Genomic DNA, 16,284 nt, shown 5'->3' with positions numbered 1-16,284 from the left:
GGTGATAATGGTGGCGATGATGACGATGGTAGCCATGTTCGTGATGGTGTGGACAGTAGAAGTGTTGGTGATGGCAACTGTCCCAGTGATGACAGTAGCAGCCAGGATTGCACTGCATGGTTGTGTAGGAAATGAAAAGGATCTGGACTGGAAATGGGTTTTGCTTCAGTATTCCAAGGAAAAAAATGCAAAACAGTTCATTGGCCAGGTGATTAAAACTGATGGTGATGATGTTACAGTCAAGTTTGTGAAAAAAAACTGCATTTCACAAATATGTTTGGCCTGAACAAGAGGACACTGACAGAGTAAACAGGTCCTGTATCATACACATCCTCAATGAGCCACAGAAGGGCAAGAATTACTTTTACCTGAACATTAAACCTCCACTAGAATAGGATGTTCGTTGTCCTAGTTCATGCATTTTCTGATAACTGGAATACTCAACCTTTCTTTCATGGACTGTGACTTTAAACTAAAGTTTGTTGGCTTTCTTCTAGTTTTGCTTCAAATGTTTATCAATATTTAACATTTTAGGCAGGCTCACCAGGTGGAATCATACATAATGTGGATTATAATAACTTCTGCTGATAGATAGAAAGGTCTCAGAGCGAATCTAAGTGGAATTTAAACAAAAATATCTGTTTGGAAGGTCATATTTGAAGATTTGAACAATTTCTTTATAAAGTAGCACTTGGGGGAAAGTAATTCCGTTACCATGTAAATCACACAGTGAATGCATGGTAGACCAAAGAAGGTACTGCAAACAACTTATCTAGCCAGGACTGAAGTGCTTGAACCCGCTGATCATATGACAAAGATTTACTTCCATGTAGTCACCAACAATTTGAAATATTCATGTTCTTGTTCAATTAAAGTAGTTTTTTAGCAGGAATATCCTGAATTGTGGTTGTTTATCACACATTTATGTGACTTATTATGGTTCATTGTAAAGCCAGAAACATAGGAAGTGTTTACAATGTCCATTTCAGCCAACTTGATATTGAAAATGTGGCTCATTTTAGGAGAATTTCAGAAGGCGTAATTCCGTTACCATTTCGTAATTCCGTTACCGCTGTTTTTTTTGGAAAAAACACTGCCTGCACGATATTCATGAATACCGTACATAAGCCAAATTATAGCCACCACAGTCTAGTCAACACACGAGACTACAAATTTCATGGAAAACCTGTTGCCCTCCTATTATAGATTTCAGAAAACTCCATCTGAAAGTTGAGGTAAAAAGAAGACCCTATTTTCTGCCGTAATTCCGTTACCGACACTTTCTTGGTCACACTCCCTCCTGCATAAGGGATTTCTCTAAACTGTGTTTTTTTCCAAACAAGTGCCGCGGAGCGACAGCGCTCATCTAACGTCTACTGCGGTGACTCTGTGGTGCATGGAGTGGTGGGATTCTAGTAAACCCTGTTAGTCCCAAATGTGTTCACATACTCGCCGAAACAGTGAAAGGCACAGGGATGGTATCAGGAACCTTCTCAAAGAAATGTTCGTCGGGATCGTTATGAAAGTTGCCACGAGATGGCGCGTACGTTTGCTAGCGATCGCAAGAATTTCATGATTTCATTCGTGATTTTGCGTGACACAGCTCTGTTTCGAACTGAGACATAATATTTCTACAACAAGTGAACACTGTTCTTCAATTAGCAGCAAAGATCGGAAGGTTGATTATTTGTGTTGTAATCATTTGAAATGCAGCGAGCGACGAGCGAATTTCTGGCACACGCTTTCTTACCTGCTATATATATTTAACTGTCGCCGTGCACTGCACACGACCCGTATATATTTTATTGAAACGCTTCAAGTGCCTGTGCATATATCCAGGCATGTATAGATTCTACTAGCAAACCCGGCAGTCAAATTCTTTCTAACAGTAAACAAATCCATGTTTAACCCTCCTCTTGAGGGTCAAAAGGTTATCCGACACTTACACTTCGCATGTCAGCAGAAAGTACATTTCATGGTCCTTTCACTAAAGCCATAAAAATGCTAGGTCACCACTGAAACCAAAAAGTTTTTCAATCGCTCCGTCAGACCATGTCCTCAGAAAATGTCTAAAATCTGCCCTGTGCCCTATTGACCTTTGACCTGTGGCCTCCAATTTCGGCACAGTGATGGCTTTTCCTACCATGATGCTATACACCGACTATCACAAGCCTTGGTCGAGCCGTTTAGATTTGTGCCGCAATTCTGCATTTCCTCCCTATAGTTACGAGAGAATGTTGAGGGAATGTTCCCTTCTTTTACACCTCTTGACCTTTGAACTTTGACCCCCAGCTTCGACATCCCAACTCGTTTTCGGATTACCCCCCACGTCCCGAATATCGTGACCGTACGTCACGCGGTTAAGAACTGTTGACGGACGGACGGACGATCATGCGATTCTACAAGCTGCATCTGACTACGACAGATGAGCTAAAAAGCAGGGGTATCAGCAGAACTAATAAGGGTTTAGTTCATCAGTTCAGCTGTTGGACTAAGCCATGGCAGGTAAAACCAAGACAAAAATGTATCTGAATTGTAATTCCGTTACCGTGGAATTGCCCAGCTGTAGCGTGTTTATCATCAGCCCTGACAGATAGTGGGAGCTGCCGCGAGTGAACAGAGGGAGGCAAGGAGGGTATACCGCCAAAACCTGAATGGCAGTATCGGAGGCTTATCTAGGGTGGTGCTCATTAGCTGCTGATGCTGTCCTAGATCCCGCATTACCACAGGAAAGTGAGAAATTCGCGCGAAAGGCACGCCCAGTGCTGCTGGGATGGCAGCCCCACAGCAGCGACAGCCCATCAAACTTCTGTAGCACGGCGTAATAGTTCCGAAGACGTACGGCTGCTGCTGCTTCCTAGCAGGCGTGTGGGGGTGAAGATGGGCGATGATGGGTGTATGTGCGCGACTGCTAGCTCTACCACACCGCCCTGCCTGTGGCAGAATGCCCCAGTGTACGGCACGGTAGAGCCAGGCTAAGACGTACGGCTGCTTCTGCTGCTTAGCAGGCGTGTGGGGGTGATGATGGGCGATGACGGGTGTGTGTGCGCGACTGCTAGCTCTACCACCACACCGCCCTGCCTGTGGCAGCAAGCCTACAGCGGGCATGATAAAAACTACGCGCCCGTGTGTGGCATGCGTGCATGCATGTTCTCGGTTTCCCCGGTTCCTGCACGTTCCCTACGTATGTTCCATGCACGTTCCTCCTGTATGCTCCCGTGCTGCATATACACGGATGATGATGAGGATGCGTTCGTGTGGGGGGTACAAAGGGGCCACAGTGCATTAACTTGCATCGGCGCATCATACACCGGCCTTTACCTGAAAGCGGCGGCGGTGGCGGCGTCGTCACACGGACGTATAGTTATCTGTCGGCGCGTCCACAACTAGTTCTTTGCCGCACCGTCGGCAATTGGTCGCTAACGGGGTAACTGCATCTATAATACTCGAATTCTACCCATAAAAAGCGCATCTACGCGGACTCGCGCACGACTCCCCACGTCAGCATTCGCGTATATCGGGCAAAAAAGCGCGCGCGCGGGAGCCGACAGATGGAGTTCTCACTCTGAAAATAGTACGGCGCTTTTAACCACTAGTTTCGAAAAGGCAACTCTCCACTTTGCCGAGATTCGGATCTTTTTGCGGCGGGTAAAGAGGCGCGGTACGAACACGCCCATGAAACACACATGTAAGCAAATGTCAGCTTACGCGGGGCTCGCTACCAGCAATAAATAGATATTAGATATACGGTATCTAGGCTACATGAAGACACGCTGGTGCGTGCGCGCGTGCGTGCGTGCACGGAGCAACGATGCGCGCGATTCAGGCACTATAATGACCGTGGTAATTGATATCAAACGCCTAATTACAAAACGTCTGAATAGTCAAGATATGTTTTAAACGGCATTCATGTCAATGCGAAATCTGGAAAGAGGTTCCCGTTAGCGTATACTTATGTGCGCGTACACGTGCATGTGTCTGTATACTAGCACACATCCTCGCCCCCTTGCATCTCACCCTATTAAAATGAAAGTACCCATTCACTATGGCTTTGATCAAGCTCATAAATTATTTAGTAAACAGCACAAATCATCGAATAAAAAGACAAGCATTTAGCAGCCACACCCAGACAAGTTCATGTCTGCGTGCAGGTGGGCTTTAACTTGATACACACGGGCAGGCGTAGCCAATGTCACGAACTGGCATACCTACACGCGTGCGTCTATCACGTTTCTATTTCATTCCATGGACAAAACGATTTTGTATACTTGTAGACTAGTACTATAGTTGTAGTCAATTCTTGCATACAGCTGATTTGTCTGGCCACCCCGACGTGGGGTCTGAGTAATTATAAGCAGGCCGGTTATATATAATTACCTCTGAACCCATCTGCCCGATTTATACACGAGTAGCAAGCGACTGACATTTAGCATTATGTACACTAATAAACCTACTCATTATATAATTGCACTGGCTTATATAATTGTACTGTAGGGTGGGTTTGTTTGTCACTGCAGTGATACACACATTCATACACATATAATTCTCCATTATAAGCAGTGATAACGTCAGGAGTGAATAATAATAGACCTAATAATAATAATATCTATTATTATACACTCTTGAATCCTGATAGTATGCCTCTTTTGCCCTAGCAATCTACATCTCTATGTTATGCAATAGAACTCAGTGGTTTTGGCTACATTAAATATTCTTTTAAGAAGAGCATCTTAGCGATGGTCAATCACGAAATTATTAGGAGTAATTATTACGATTATTTATTCAGTACTATAGTCGGGGCTTCCGCTGGCACTTATCACCTTTGCAAAATGCGATAAATAAACATAAACAATGGTGGTGATATTGTTACATTTACCATCTACCAAATTACAGTTGCATCTATGCAACATAGTCCATCGGTCTAAGAAACGCGTGTTTTAGTTTTTTTATGAAAAGGATCTGGTTTTGAATTAGCACTTGATATATAAGGTGGGCACTAATAAGTAATAATAGTTTATCGTTGGTGGCTACAACATAACTTCTATGGTTCAAGTCTTGGCTAAACTTCGAAACACTTCAAGGTGGGAGTCCATATACTATCAGGGGTTAATATTGACATATAGACTATCATCATTATTAACTCCCTTATACTATCATCTATGAAGACTCCTCGCGAACATAATTTATTCAGAAATGACATTCCCATTAGCACGAATCTCCCTGATATCATATAGCTCTCAACTCAAACAATGTAACATTTGGTTATATTGGAATTTTTTAGAAATTAATTTTATAATGAATTATTGCAAAAAATTGGTTCACGGTGCTGCAAAGAAAGAAAATTAAGATCCATACACAATGCGCCAGCTTGGTTAAAACGTGCACATAACAACAACATAACAAACACAACAACAGCAGCAACAACAACAACAGCAACACACACAAAACACAACAAAAAACAACAACAACAACAACATAACAAACACACAACAACAACAAACACAACAACAAAAACAAATCAAACACACAGCAGCATAACAAAACAAAACAAACAAAAACATAAACACACAAAAGCGTAAAAACGCACAACAACAGCATAACAAACAAGCGACATCAAAACCATAGCCACCGTTCACCGCTGTAAACAAGAGACAGCGGCAAACGCGATGGCAAGAGCAAGGCAGCCCTCCGGCACCCTACCTGAGAGACCATTTCCGTTGACGCCCGTGAACGTGGCGAGGTAGTTGAGAGCGGCTAGATCGACATCCTCCTCGTAGCACACAAACTTGGGCAGCTGGCGCGTCTGCTTGTTTCTGTCCGTCACCTTGTGATCGACCAGCAGCAGGTCGTAATGTTTTGGCCGGAATTCGAGCGCGAAGCCGACCTGTGTGCTGATGCTGCGGCCGGGCCGCAGCACGACTATGCACACATCCATAATACGCGATGGAAACTTGAGCTATCTTGCGCAGTGTAGGCAGCACACATAGCATCCATGGGTGCACTTGCCCAAGTGTCGGTTACCTACAAAAATCACATTTGATATCAGCGCTGTACAGCGGGACGATTAATATATATTTATATTATAAATGTAAATAAATGCGCGGTCGTGCGTGCGTGGTGCGTGTCAGCAGTTTATTCAGAGCGAGTGGCACACGAAGAATTTACAAGTACTCATCGTATGCGTGCACACATGAATCCCTGGCAATGACAGAGCTAGTGGGTTGTTATTGCGAGGTTAGTCAATCTGAAGAATCACTTCAACTTTCTCTGTCATACACACACGCACATGGAGACCTTCCAAAAATCCACTACTGATACAACTCGTTGCTGTCCAAAATCTAGTTTAGAAGAGTGGATTATCATTTTGTGACTAAATGTCTATGAATTCTGGTTGGGTCTATACAGCTGCCACTTGGGCCACTTGAGAAATCGTATTACGTTGAAAGAACTATACACAATACTGTATATGACATATTCATCTTTGCACACACACACACACGCGCACACACGCACGCACGCACGCACGCACACACACACCCACACACGCGCGCGCACACGCACACACAGACACAACACACATACGCACGCACGTACTCACGCACACACACACGCACGCGCGCACGCACGTACCCACGCATACCTTTAATACTGTTAGTAGCTTTAAGGCATTTAAACACACAAATACGATGAATTTTTGTCCAGTAATCTTTCACACGCTGCAAAATTCCCAAGCCTGCGTTCTGTCGTAACGAGTTAGTGTGTGTGTGGGGAGGGGGGCATTAGTGACCTCGGGTTTCTTAGAAATCATTAATGGCGAGCAGTCAGTCTTCCTGTGCGGATGCAAGGTGAATCACAAATGCTACATGTGTGTCTAATAACATTTCAACTGAAGTTCCCCATCACCCTCCGCCCACTGGCACACTACTGTACAGCGCAACGATGATGCACGCGTATGAAATACCTACGCGCCTCAGTCATCAGCCGCTATGCAACTCACAACTGACTGCCCCTGAACCGTATAGGCTAAATACTAGGCGAGCGGGAAGGAAGTGATAAAAAAAACCGCAGAAAAACGTGCCCGTGCTATGTTCCTAACGCAGGAAACGTTGCCACCATGACTGTGTATCGAGTGTTACAAAGTGCCCGATATTTACACACCATATTATTATTTGGATAATATCAGGAGTAGATAATAGGGAATTTTCCCTATTATATCTACTCCTGATAATATCAGGAGTTAATGAGACAAACTTAATTGATGTTGAGGATGTTGAGGGTGTTTGTCTCATTAACTCCTGATAATATAGTATGGAAATGTAGAGACCTCACATCCTCATTTCTACACTATGTATCAATATCTATCTCTATATCAGGGCGGATCCAGAACCATGCAAAACAGGGTTCACCATGTTAACAGAGCTAGAGGGAGGATGTGGCTGCATTGTGAGCACGTATATGGGACCTGGCAGCCGCCCAACAACCATCTCAAGTCAGCGATCTTCTCACCAGCCACGCTCTCTTCAGCAGTGAATTCTAGATAAGACGATGATTAGGCAAGACGTAAAAAATGTGTAAGTGTTTTTTGCTGATGGGGGCAGATCCGGGAGGGAGAAGTCCACAGTGACAGTACAGCCGCTCAGTCTTTAGAAGTACAGCCGCGGAACGTATTATAATCTTTACACTATAATCTTAACAAGAGCTAATAATACAGTGTACCTTTAATATACCTAGGTATTATCTTGCTATTATTAGCTCTTGATCTTAACAATAACACTGGCAAGTGTCATTCTGACGAGCGCGTGAACTACGAAACTATTGTACTAACATATCATCACTATCATGCGTAAATCAACTAGGTGATAAAACTGATAATGCCCATCGTAAAATTAGATGACCTGATATTTCATATGCCTAAAATAGCGCATATACTAGAGCAATAATGGTTCCGGTGACCCTACGAATAAATACAACTTGAGAACTCGCTATTCAGAGCTGATAAGGAATGTATACACTAAGAATCTATAAGTGCCTGACAAACTGGCTCCCTATAGCTTCCGCCACGAACAAGTGCCACAAAGGTAACTGGTTGATACAATCAACGACTTATGGAGTCAATCTAGATACCACACACGCACGCACTCACGCACACACACACTTATTATGTATTATTATTATTATTATTATATATATATATATATATTATATGTATTATAAATCTATACTATAGTGTGACGCGTAAAATGCCACGCACAGTGATATCAGGAGTAGATAATAGAGACTCTATTATCTACTCCTGGTGATATCTTGTTTATCGTGACAATAGCAGCTAGAAATCACACGTATCAGTAGCCATGCAGACAGGCTGCGAGACTATAGCTTCAATGCACAATTATGGTCTTTCGATGTAAGACCGTTCATGGAGAAAACGTAGCATTAGCATGCACGAATATTTCAGAGAAATTTCACTACGCGTCTCTATTTGACGCCATACCGGAAAGGTCAAAACACGCAAGACTTACTTCATTTCAAAACCAAGCGTCCCCCCCCTCGTGATCACTCCCATACAAAGTAGATATAAGAAATCCTAAATGAGTGCTTTAACAGGCGTGGAATATATGCGACCACCCGAGTCAAATATCTATTTTTCCAATATCCGGCGGTTATACATCTAGGCATTTAGGAGATAATTTAACACATGACAGATTATGTAATACTGTCGGTTACGCCTTTCAATTTTACGATCTTAAAAGGTTCACTCGAGCTTAGAATACACAATTTTATTATATCCGATCTAAAAAATTCGTTATACTTAACAGCCACCCCCCTCTACAAATTGTTGTGGCACGAGTTTACAAATAAGTCATATTTCTCGCCTGCATTAGCTGTGATTGGCTGTCCAACTTACGCATAACAGAGTAAGAATGAGAAAAATAGAGCAACGAGAATGGGAAAGCATTCATTCTCAATCAGTCAGTAGGCACATTATCCGCGTTTACGATAAAGGAATTGATTGTTGCATCGCTGGCAACATTCATTTGTTCCTAAACCTATAATAATAAATTTGGGTATTAGAGACCAATAACAATTGCCGTAGACAGCTTCGTGTGGTCGTGATATACAGACAATCCTAGACCTACAAACAGTTACCTGAATTCTTAAAATAGAATTAATTCTCGCAGAATCACTGAGTGATAACAGAATCTCGAAACAATTTACGCAGTACTAGCTATGCTATGTAGTATAATCGGGCTACGAGACTAACGCAAATGCACACGGTCTTTCGATGTCTGACCATTTCTTGGCGCTATATGATATTAATAATTTGTTTAATTTGTGTTCAGAACACCAACAAACCCCATAGAAAATATATGACGCAGCCCCGTAAGCAAGGTTACCCTTGCTCTCACGGTTTATCACAGTTTATTATATCTAGTACTACGCAACATAACTTCTACACTATGCTAAGCTATGCTATGCCATGCCATGCCATACCATACCATATCATACGATACCACCAGGAATGTATAACATATCTATATTACATTGTTATATACAGACTACAGTATAATATATACATCTTAGATAGAATCTATATTATACACTCCTGATACCATACCATATCATACTATACTATATACCAGAATATACTATAGTATGTATATTTAACTAATAACTATAGTACATATAAATGGTACCAGGCTAATATTGCGATTAAAGAAGCATTACCTGCAAGAAAAACACGCAAGCTGACATTATGTATCAATACTCAGTATTTACACTGTATCATATGTTATACATTTACAACATGATAAGTTGTTAATAGCATTTTACGCTGGATTTAAATGTTGCTTCGAAATGTCACACACGCAATTCAAAGACAAAAAAACGTGCAAGCACCGCCACATGTGTACATACTGGCTCATCGATTCTTCACTAGTCGGTTAATTCGTCAAAGCGTGATCTCCTGCCACACGTGTAGATTTTACAAACGAACGGGCACGGCGAACGACGCCAAATAGACCTTCCCCGGGAGCAGCCGAGAATCTCGTATTTCATGTGACACTTGCCGGTATCTCCAACGGCCACGAGCCGGCGAATGCTATCGCCTGCGTGCTATTCGCCCTACAAAGAAGGCGCCTGTGTTGACCCACGTGCGCGCGTTCATCTAACGCTTGGAAGCACGCAGATGCCAGCGAAGGGGGGACGGGACTGCCAAGCGGCGGGCGGCGCACACAGCCAACCATCTGCCGAGCGCACGCAACCTGCCAGACGCTACGCGCTGGTGTTAAGTGGAGCCCCCACCCTGAATTCAAGCCGAAGCCAGCGAGCGCCTCGAGAGCAGACGCCCGTACGGAGATCACGCGTTAGACTGCCAACAAGCCACAAGGAAACTCCACGGGCAGCGAGCTGGCATGTCCGTAGCCAGAAGCAGTCTAAAGTGAAAGGATGCGCTGCGAACGCACGCGTTAATCACTGGGGTCATTCAGTCAGCGTTGATAATGTGCAATCTAGGTCTTGTTTGCGTATAACATCAAAATACGTGATGAATTTGTCGCAATTTACACGCACGCACGCACGCACGCACGCACACACACACACACACACACACACACACACACACACAGCCCGCACACACCCAAGCACGAACACGAAATCTTGCATTGCAAACGTACTACTCAATATTTTGTTTAAAAAACAACAACAAATGTACAGGCACCAACCATTCACGTGTGGTACAATTTACCAACTTCTTCCTGCCTGAAACTTATGTTATCGTATAAACAACATCTTTGGGAGAAATGTAAGACATCAGCAAACTGAATAAGAAATACTCATAGTCAAATTCCATAGACTCACTGCATATAAATTGTGCAGTACATATAACATGAACGCATGAAAAAATATTCTGTGCGTGTGCGAACGTTTACGATCTATGACCAACAGCAGTAATAAACGAGCTAGGGCGGGGCACTAGTAGGTTTTTCTGTACACAAAACTTCACAGTTCATCGATCACTCCTATCAGTCATTGGTCAGCGTTCAAACTAAGATAGCAATATACATACATACTCCATAACACAGGTTATGAGCAGCAGCAGCAGCAGCAGCAGCAACAGCAGCTACTGCGTACAGTGTGTACACACAGGGACAAAGTTCATTCATTGTCTCCACAACGCCTAGTTGCAACCACACCCAAAGCCCATATTTACATTCAAGGCAGGGCGTATACCTCAACAACGCGCGTTCTAATCTATATGATGTGCACTCGGTCTGCGTTGCTGCACGCGGATTGCCAGCAGAACGCAGCCGAGAATTTCCGATGGCCGACGCCGCGCGTGCAGAGCAATTCACAGCAAACAGGGGCATTAAAATATTATAGATAGCTAGCTGGGTGGACCACCTCAGCTAATTTTAAAACACACAAGTCAGTTTACCACAATTTCCGCTCGTATTTGCGGAGGTCTGGCTGACTCGCTATATATATATATATATATTATAACCAAGAGCTAATAATACCTATTATTAGCTCTTGATATAACGTATATATACAATATATATATCAAATATTGATCCACCCTTCAAAATATGCACAGTATATTCTATACCAAGCATTATAGTTTAGTTGGGTGGTTCAGAGGCTAGTGAACTGGGGTGATCCTCTCTTCACAAGGAAGGATACTTAAAGCAAAAAAAAACTTGCTGAGAAAAAAAGCCTGACACAGATAAAATGAATTGGCTGTGCTGAAGCAACCCCACACGACACGACACAAATCGCTCGCTTAGTTTTGTCCGATGAATGAACAGACAAAGATGCCGACCTGTGGCCGCGATAAGACAGACGGAGCTGTTAGACAAATATTAGCTCGGCGTATTTTCACTCGCCACTGGACTGTGGATCTGTCACATTCGGGCGTTCACAGCTGATATTTCTAAACAAAAAAACGCCCTTTTCCCAAACGAAACCCCAGGCAGGAACGAGAGCAAAACAACGTGGGTAATAATGTTAGATGGCAGAAAAAATATAGCAACGACCACCTCAGACCTTTTCGTTTTCCAGGATAGTTGTTCTCATAGTATTCCTAAATTATGCAACAATGCTTTCAAAACATAAGCTAATCGTATTATTTCCAAAAAATTCTGCTTGATTTATGACGCGCTCGAATTTCCTCCATCAATGCATATTTAAATAAGATCGCCATATGTATACACCAGGCAGTAAGGCACTTCTATACTTTAACTAACCTATCTTGTATTAATTAACAACTGCTTGACGAAACATACCATATTTTATGCTTAGCATAAAGCTAATCTTATATAGTTAGTAGCTACAAACGTGGGCTAAGCAACATATTTTCTTTCATCCATTTGACTACTGATAATTTTTTGCATGACGAAATTATGAAAATTCCACAAAATCTATAACCTGAATGATGTTATCTTAGAAAAGAATTACTGATAAAAGCAAGCATAGCAGGGAAATTGTTGCACCACAAAAGAGTAACTTTCGCTGCCTGTTCATACCAGCATTGCAGATGTTGCATCTATAGAAAGAAAGCTTACCCTTCTTCCACTAGACTAGCGAATTGCCTGCAGCAAAAGGGAGTCGCCGATAGTAGGCATTATTACACTACCTTGAAGAGGAACCCGATACATGTGTGCATGAACCGTGCTGCAACTAATTACAATGATGAACAGAAAGGAATTTTTACTTTTTGAATATCACAAGCTACAACAACCCCACTGTAATTTATAAGTAAGCATTTGTGGCCAATCGTTTTGGGCATTTCCGCAGAGTCAATAAAGACACCAGCAGGGAGCTCATTTTAAAATTTAAGAATATCACCTAGATCAGCTAGCTAAACTAGCAAATCATAAATTTGACCGAGTAAAAAAGTTATTGGCAAAGACATAGTCAGCTGCAATGAGCTTGAAACTAGTGCCATTGTATAGCAACCTTATGAAAATGTCAGCACACATTTTAATATGTATACTAACTTTTAATAGACTTGTGTCAGATTTCACTGCGGGTTGCCTTACAAGCCACATTATAAATATTAAAAACCAATATGGTCAGAATGCTACCAAAACTTGTTGCTCAATAATAGCAAATAATAGCAGCAGAACTCTGCGGCCAAACTGTACTATAAATGCAAAAATTGCAGAGATATTATAGGCTTATAGCTAGCGCTTTGAATGTATTTTTAATGGCCACACTGGCTGCAGTAGCACGACAATGTTACTCCAGTACAGTAATACCTCACGTTACAACAACGGGAGTGCATAAATTTGCACATACGTAATTTGAAAATGATGGCCATTTACTTGTGATACGAAACGAAAATTCGCTCTTACGTAATTTTTCAAAAGAATGGGTAGAAATTTTTTACTCAAAAAGTGGTACATGCTCGATTGCTATACAGTAACCTTATTTAAATGTAATAAATATGCAGCCAGCTGCCAACACAGGAGGCATCAACTCTGACACGTAACATACTGTTACCCTAATAGGCAGTTTGCTATATATACGTGCAATGTTTATAAAATGCACCTGTTCCTTCAATCATCCATCTCCCTGCATCCAGTATATGCCACAGGTATATATGTTACATAGATACATGTTCAAGAGCAGATCACAGCTGCTTCAAGGAGCTGTACAAAGGGAGTCCCCATCGGCAGCCGACATTAGATAATCTTTGGCCTGCAGGTAAGAGTCTAAAACACCCAAGCCCTACAATAATATTGATAACAAAAGCAAGCCAGCTGGTATCCTCTAGCCAGCAGTACTCCTCCCGCTCTCTCCCAGTAATTCGTATTACAAACTCCTCCCTCCCAGTCTTAGCATGGTACCTTGGTACATCATTGAATAATCAATATATACCAAAAATCTTGTTTTTTTGCATTCATAAAATTTTTGTTCTTCTACTTCATTAGTTATGTAAATAATTTTCCATAAGAAACCATATATCCAATTTTATAATAGAAGTCAATAGGAATACATGATTCATGTTACAGATTTTCTCATTATCAATGGTTTTTATAGAATGCCTTACCTTGTAATGTGCTGTATTACTGCATTTAACAGAAATTATTGTACATCCTATCAGGAGTGAATAATAGAGATTATTATATCTCTATTATTCACTCCTGATCCTATCATGCCAGTATACTATCAAGAGCGTATTAAGAAGCTTCTTAATACGCTCTTGATACTATGTACAGTGAATATTAATAGTGACCTTCCAATTAATAATAAGAAACATAATGAGTACTGTCAACATTACATTGTCATTAGGATGGAAATTATGGGTGATAATTTTGTACAGGTATGAGCTTGCGTGTAATAATGCATGACATAACATCATGTACCAAATTCACAGAGTTGCAATTTGTAAATAACAGAGGTGAGAGAATTATAACAAGTATATCAAGGTGTACCAAATTCCCATGCTCTATCCAATGGCAGATCTAGGGCGCTATCAGGTTCCCTGCTTCCATCCAAGAATCAATATCAGAAAAAGTGGGGAAAAATCCAAAGTAGTTATTTAAACATTTTAAACCTCCACCTTACTTGTTTCCCCCTCCCCCAAATTTAGTATTCGCTGGAGGCCAGTGAAGTCATCTGAAGCACTCAAATTTGTGACAGGACCCAAGTACCCACTCCCCCTTTTACCCATTCCAGCATCCGCCAATGAATCTAACCAAGCCATGAACTTAATCATGTGGTTGAACGTGGCATGTAACAGATACTTGTAAGCTGTAAGTAATAGCGATAAAAGTGCTAGCTCAACGAAAATGATTTCTTCGGACTAATTACTAATTACAGAGCCATATCTTTCATCACGACGCAATTTACGCATCACACATTCTCATCATGTTTACATTTGCTGTTGTGATGCTAGATGTACATTGAACGGGAGACTACTCACTGTAACCTGTGTGCATACAATGTACTCGAGAGTCATAATGGTACATGTACTACAAGTACAGGTATACCACCGACTTTTCGGCACTCTTGGTTCCAAATTCTTGCCGAATCAACAAAGGTCATGTAGTATATATTATAGTATAGTCAACAATACAATCTGGACCCACTAATTATACTCCTCCCATGTCTCTAAAGCATCATGGATGGCTAGAAACTTAAATTAAACAAATATTAAATGTACAGGTACAGGTATCAATCAACGTCAGGTCATGACCAAAATATTTACTGTAAACAAGTCTAGCATGTGCTACATACAACGCCACCTGTGGTCGCGTATTAAACTGGCCTGGCAGTCGTGTAAATTTCAAGTGCCCTTTTGTAATTTTGACCGGACTAAAATAGATGCTGGATCATCGACTGCTCGAAAATCGGTGGTGTATCTGTGCTACCATAAACATGTTAGCTCATCCTCAAGCCCAATTTGGGACCCTGATACGTAAATCAGTATCATCATCACCCCATCCGTAACCATAACCCACGATCCTAGCCCTAACCTAAACCTAATCCGGGTAGAGTCTTATATCCTGCACACAGCCTCCCTTCAACCTATACCACCTCCACATTCTACCTACACCACATTTACTACAGAAATGGATGAGCTCGCATTGCAAAGTAAAATAGTTGGATCAAAAATGTCTCAACTTGATATGTGGCAAACAGCTAGGATCACATCTCCCAAATCACATTTGGCACCGAAACACTCTCTGCAATTTGTGCATAGGTGTAAAATTATTGGGTAAAACACTAAAAATGCCAAGTCAATCCACTTTTTAAAACTTTATTTTACTGCCCTGCCAGTGCCACTTATATTTTTGGAGGTAATCAAGTGGTGTAGCTTATTAGGTAGATTGTGTGCAGGAACTAACACAATACCCCCTAAGCCTGACTTGATGACATAAGCCTATCACTCACCATCATTAAAATTCGGAGTCCTAAAGACTAAGTAAAGTAGGCTTGAACCGATGTGTTCATGGTATTGGTAGTCTATAGTTATTATTCCTACGCGTTGTGCTTCATAATTCATTACAACCGAATCCAAAATAAATCGTGCGCAATTACGTAAAATAAATAGTCATTGGGAGATAACGAAATCAAACATAACTTTAAAGTCATTAGTCACATATATTTAAGAACAGATTTTATCGATAAAAATATTGAAAAGAGCTTTCATACATACCTCCAGTTGACAAATCTTCTTTGCATTTGCGGCATGCCTCGCGAGATCTCACCTCAACAAACTAAACAACAGCACATTCATCGAAAGGTCAATTTTCGGTCACAATGCTCAAGCCCTCAAGT

At 41.7% G+C, this 16,284-nt stretch overlaps 1 protein-coding gene across 3 annotated transcripts in view; it reads right to left on the bottom strand.

Moving 5' to 3' along the window:
• The window catches only part of LOC106806712 (krev interaction trapped protein 1-like), a 61,296-nt gene extending 45,074 nt beyond the window's left edge, over window positions 1-16,222 (bottom strand). Inside the window, exons 1-2 of one of the 3 annotated variants that reach the window (XM_014808736.1) lie at window positions 16,163-16,222; window positions 5,701-6,021 (exon numbers count right to left, since the gene is read on the bottom strand). In XM_014808736.1, the coding sequence (XP_014664222.1) occupies window positions 5,701-5,935 (235 nt within the window). In that variant the 5' untranslated portion in view covers window positions 5,936-6,021; window positions 16,163-16,222. Of the gene's footprint in view, window positions 1-5,700; window positions 6,022-6,640; window positions 6,703-9,915; window positions 10,001-16,162 lie in introns of those variants that run through there. The other 2 variants (XM_014808738.1, XM_014808737.1) reach the window with 2 other exon arrangements.
• Between the last annotated feature and the right edge of the window lie 62 nt (window positions 16,223-16,284).

Source organism: Priapulus caudatus, unplaced genomic scaffold, assembly GCF_000485595.1.
Source record: "Priapulus caudatus unplaced genomic scaffold, Priapulus_caudatus-5.0.1 Scaffold175, whole genome shotgun sequence".
Classification (NCBI taxonomy): domain Eukaryota; kingdom Metazoa; phylum Priapulida; class Priapulimorpha; order Priapulimorphida; family Priapulidae; genus Priapulus; species Priapulus caudatus.
Note: the sequence above shows the minus strand (reverse complement) of the source record. Positions and strands in the feature narration are given on the sequence as shown.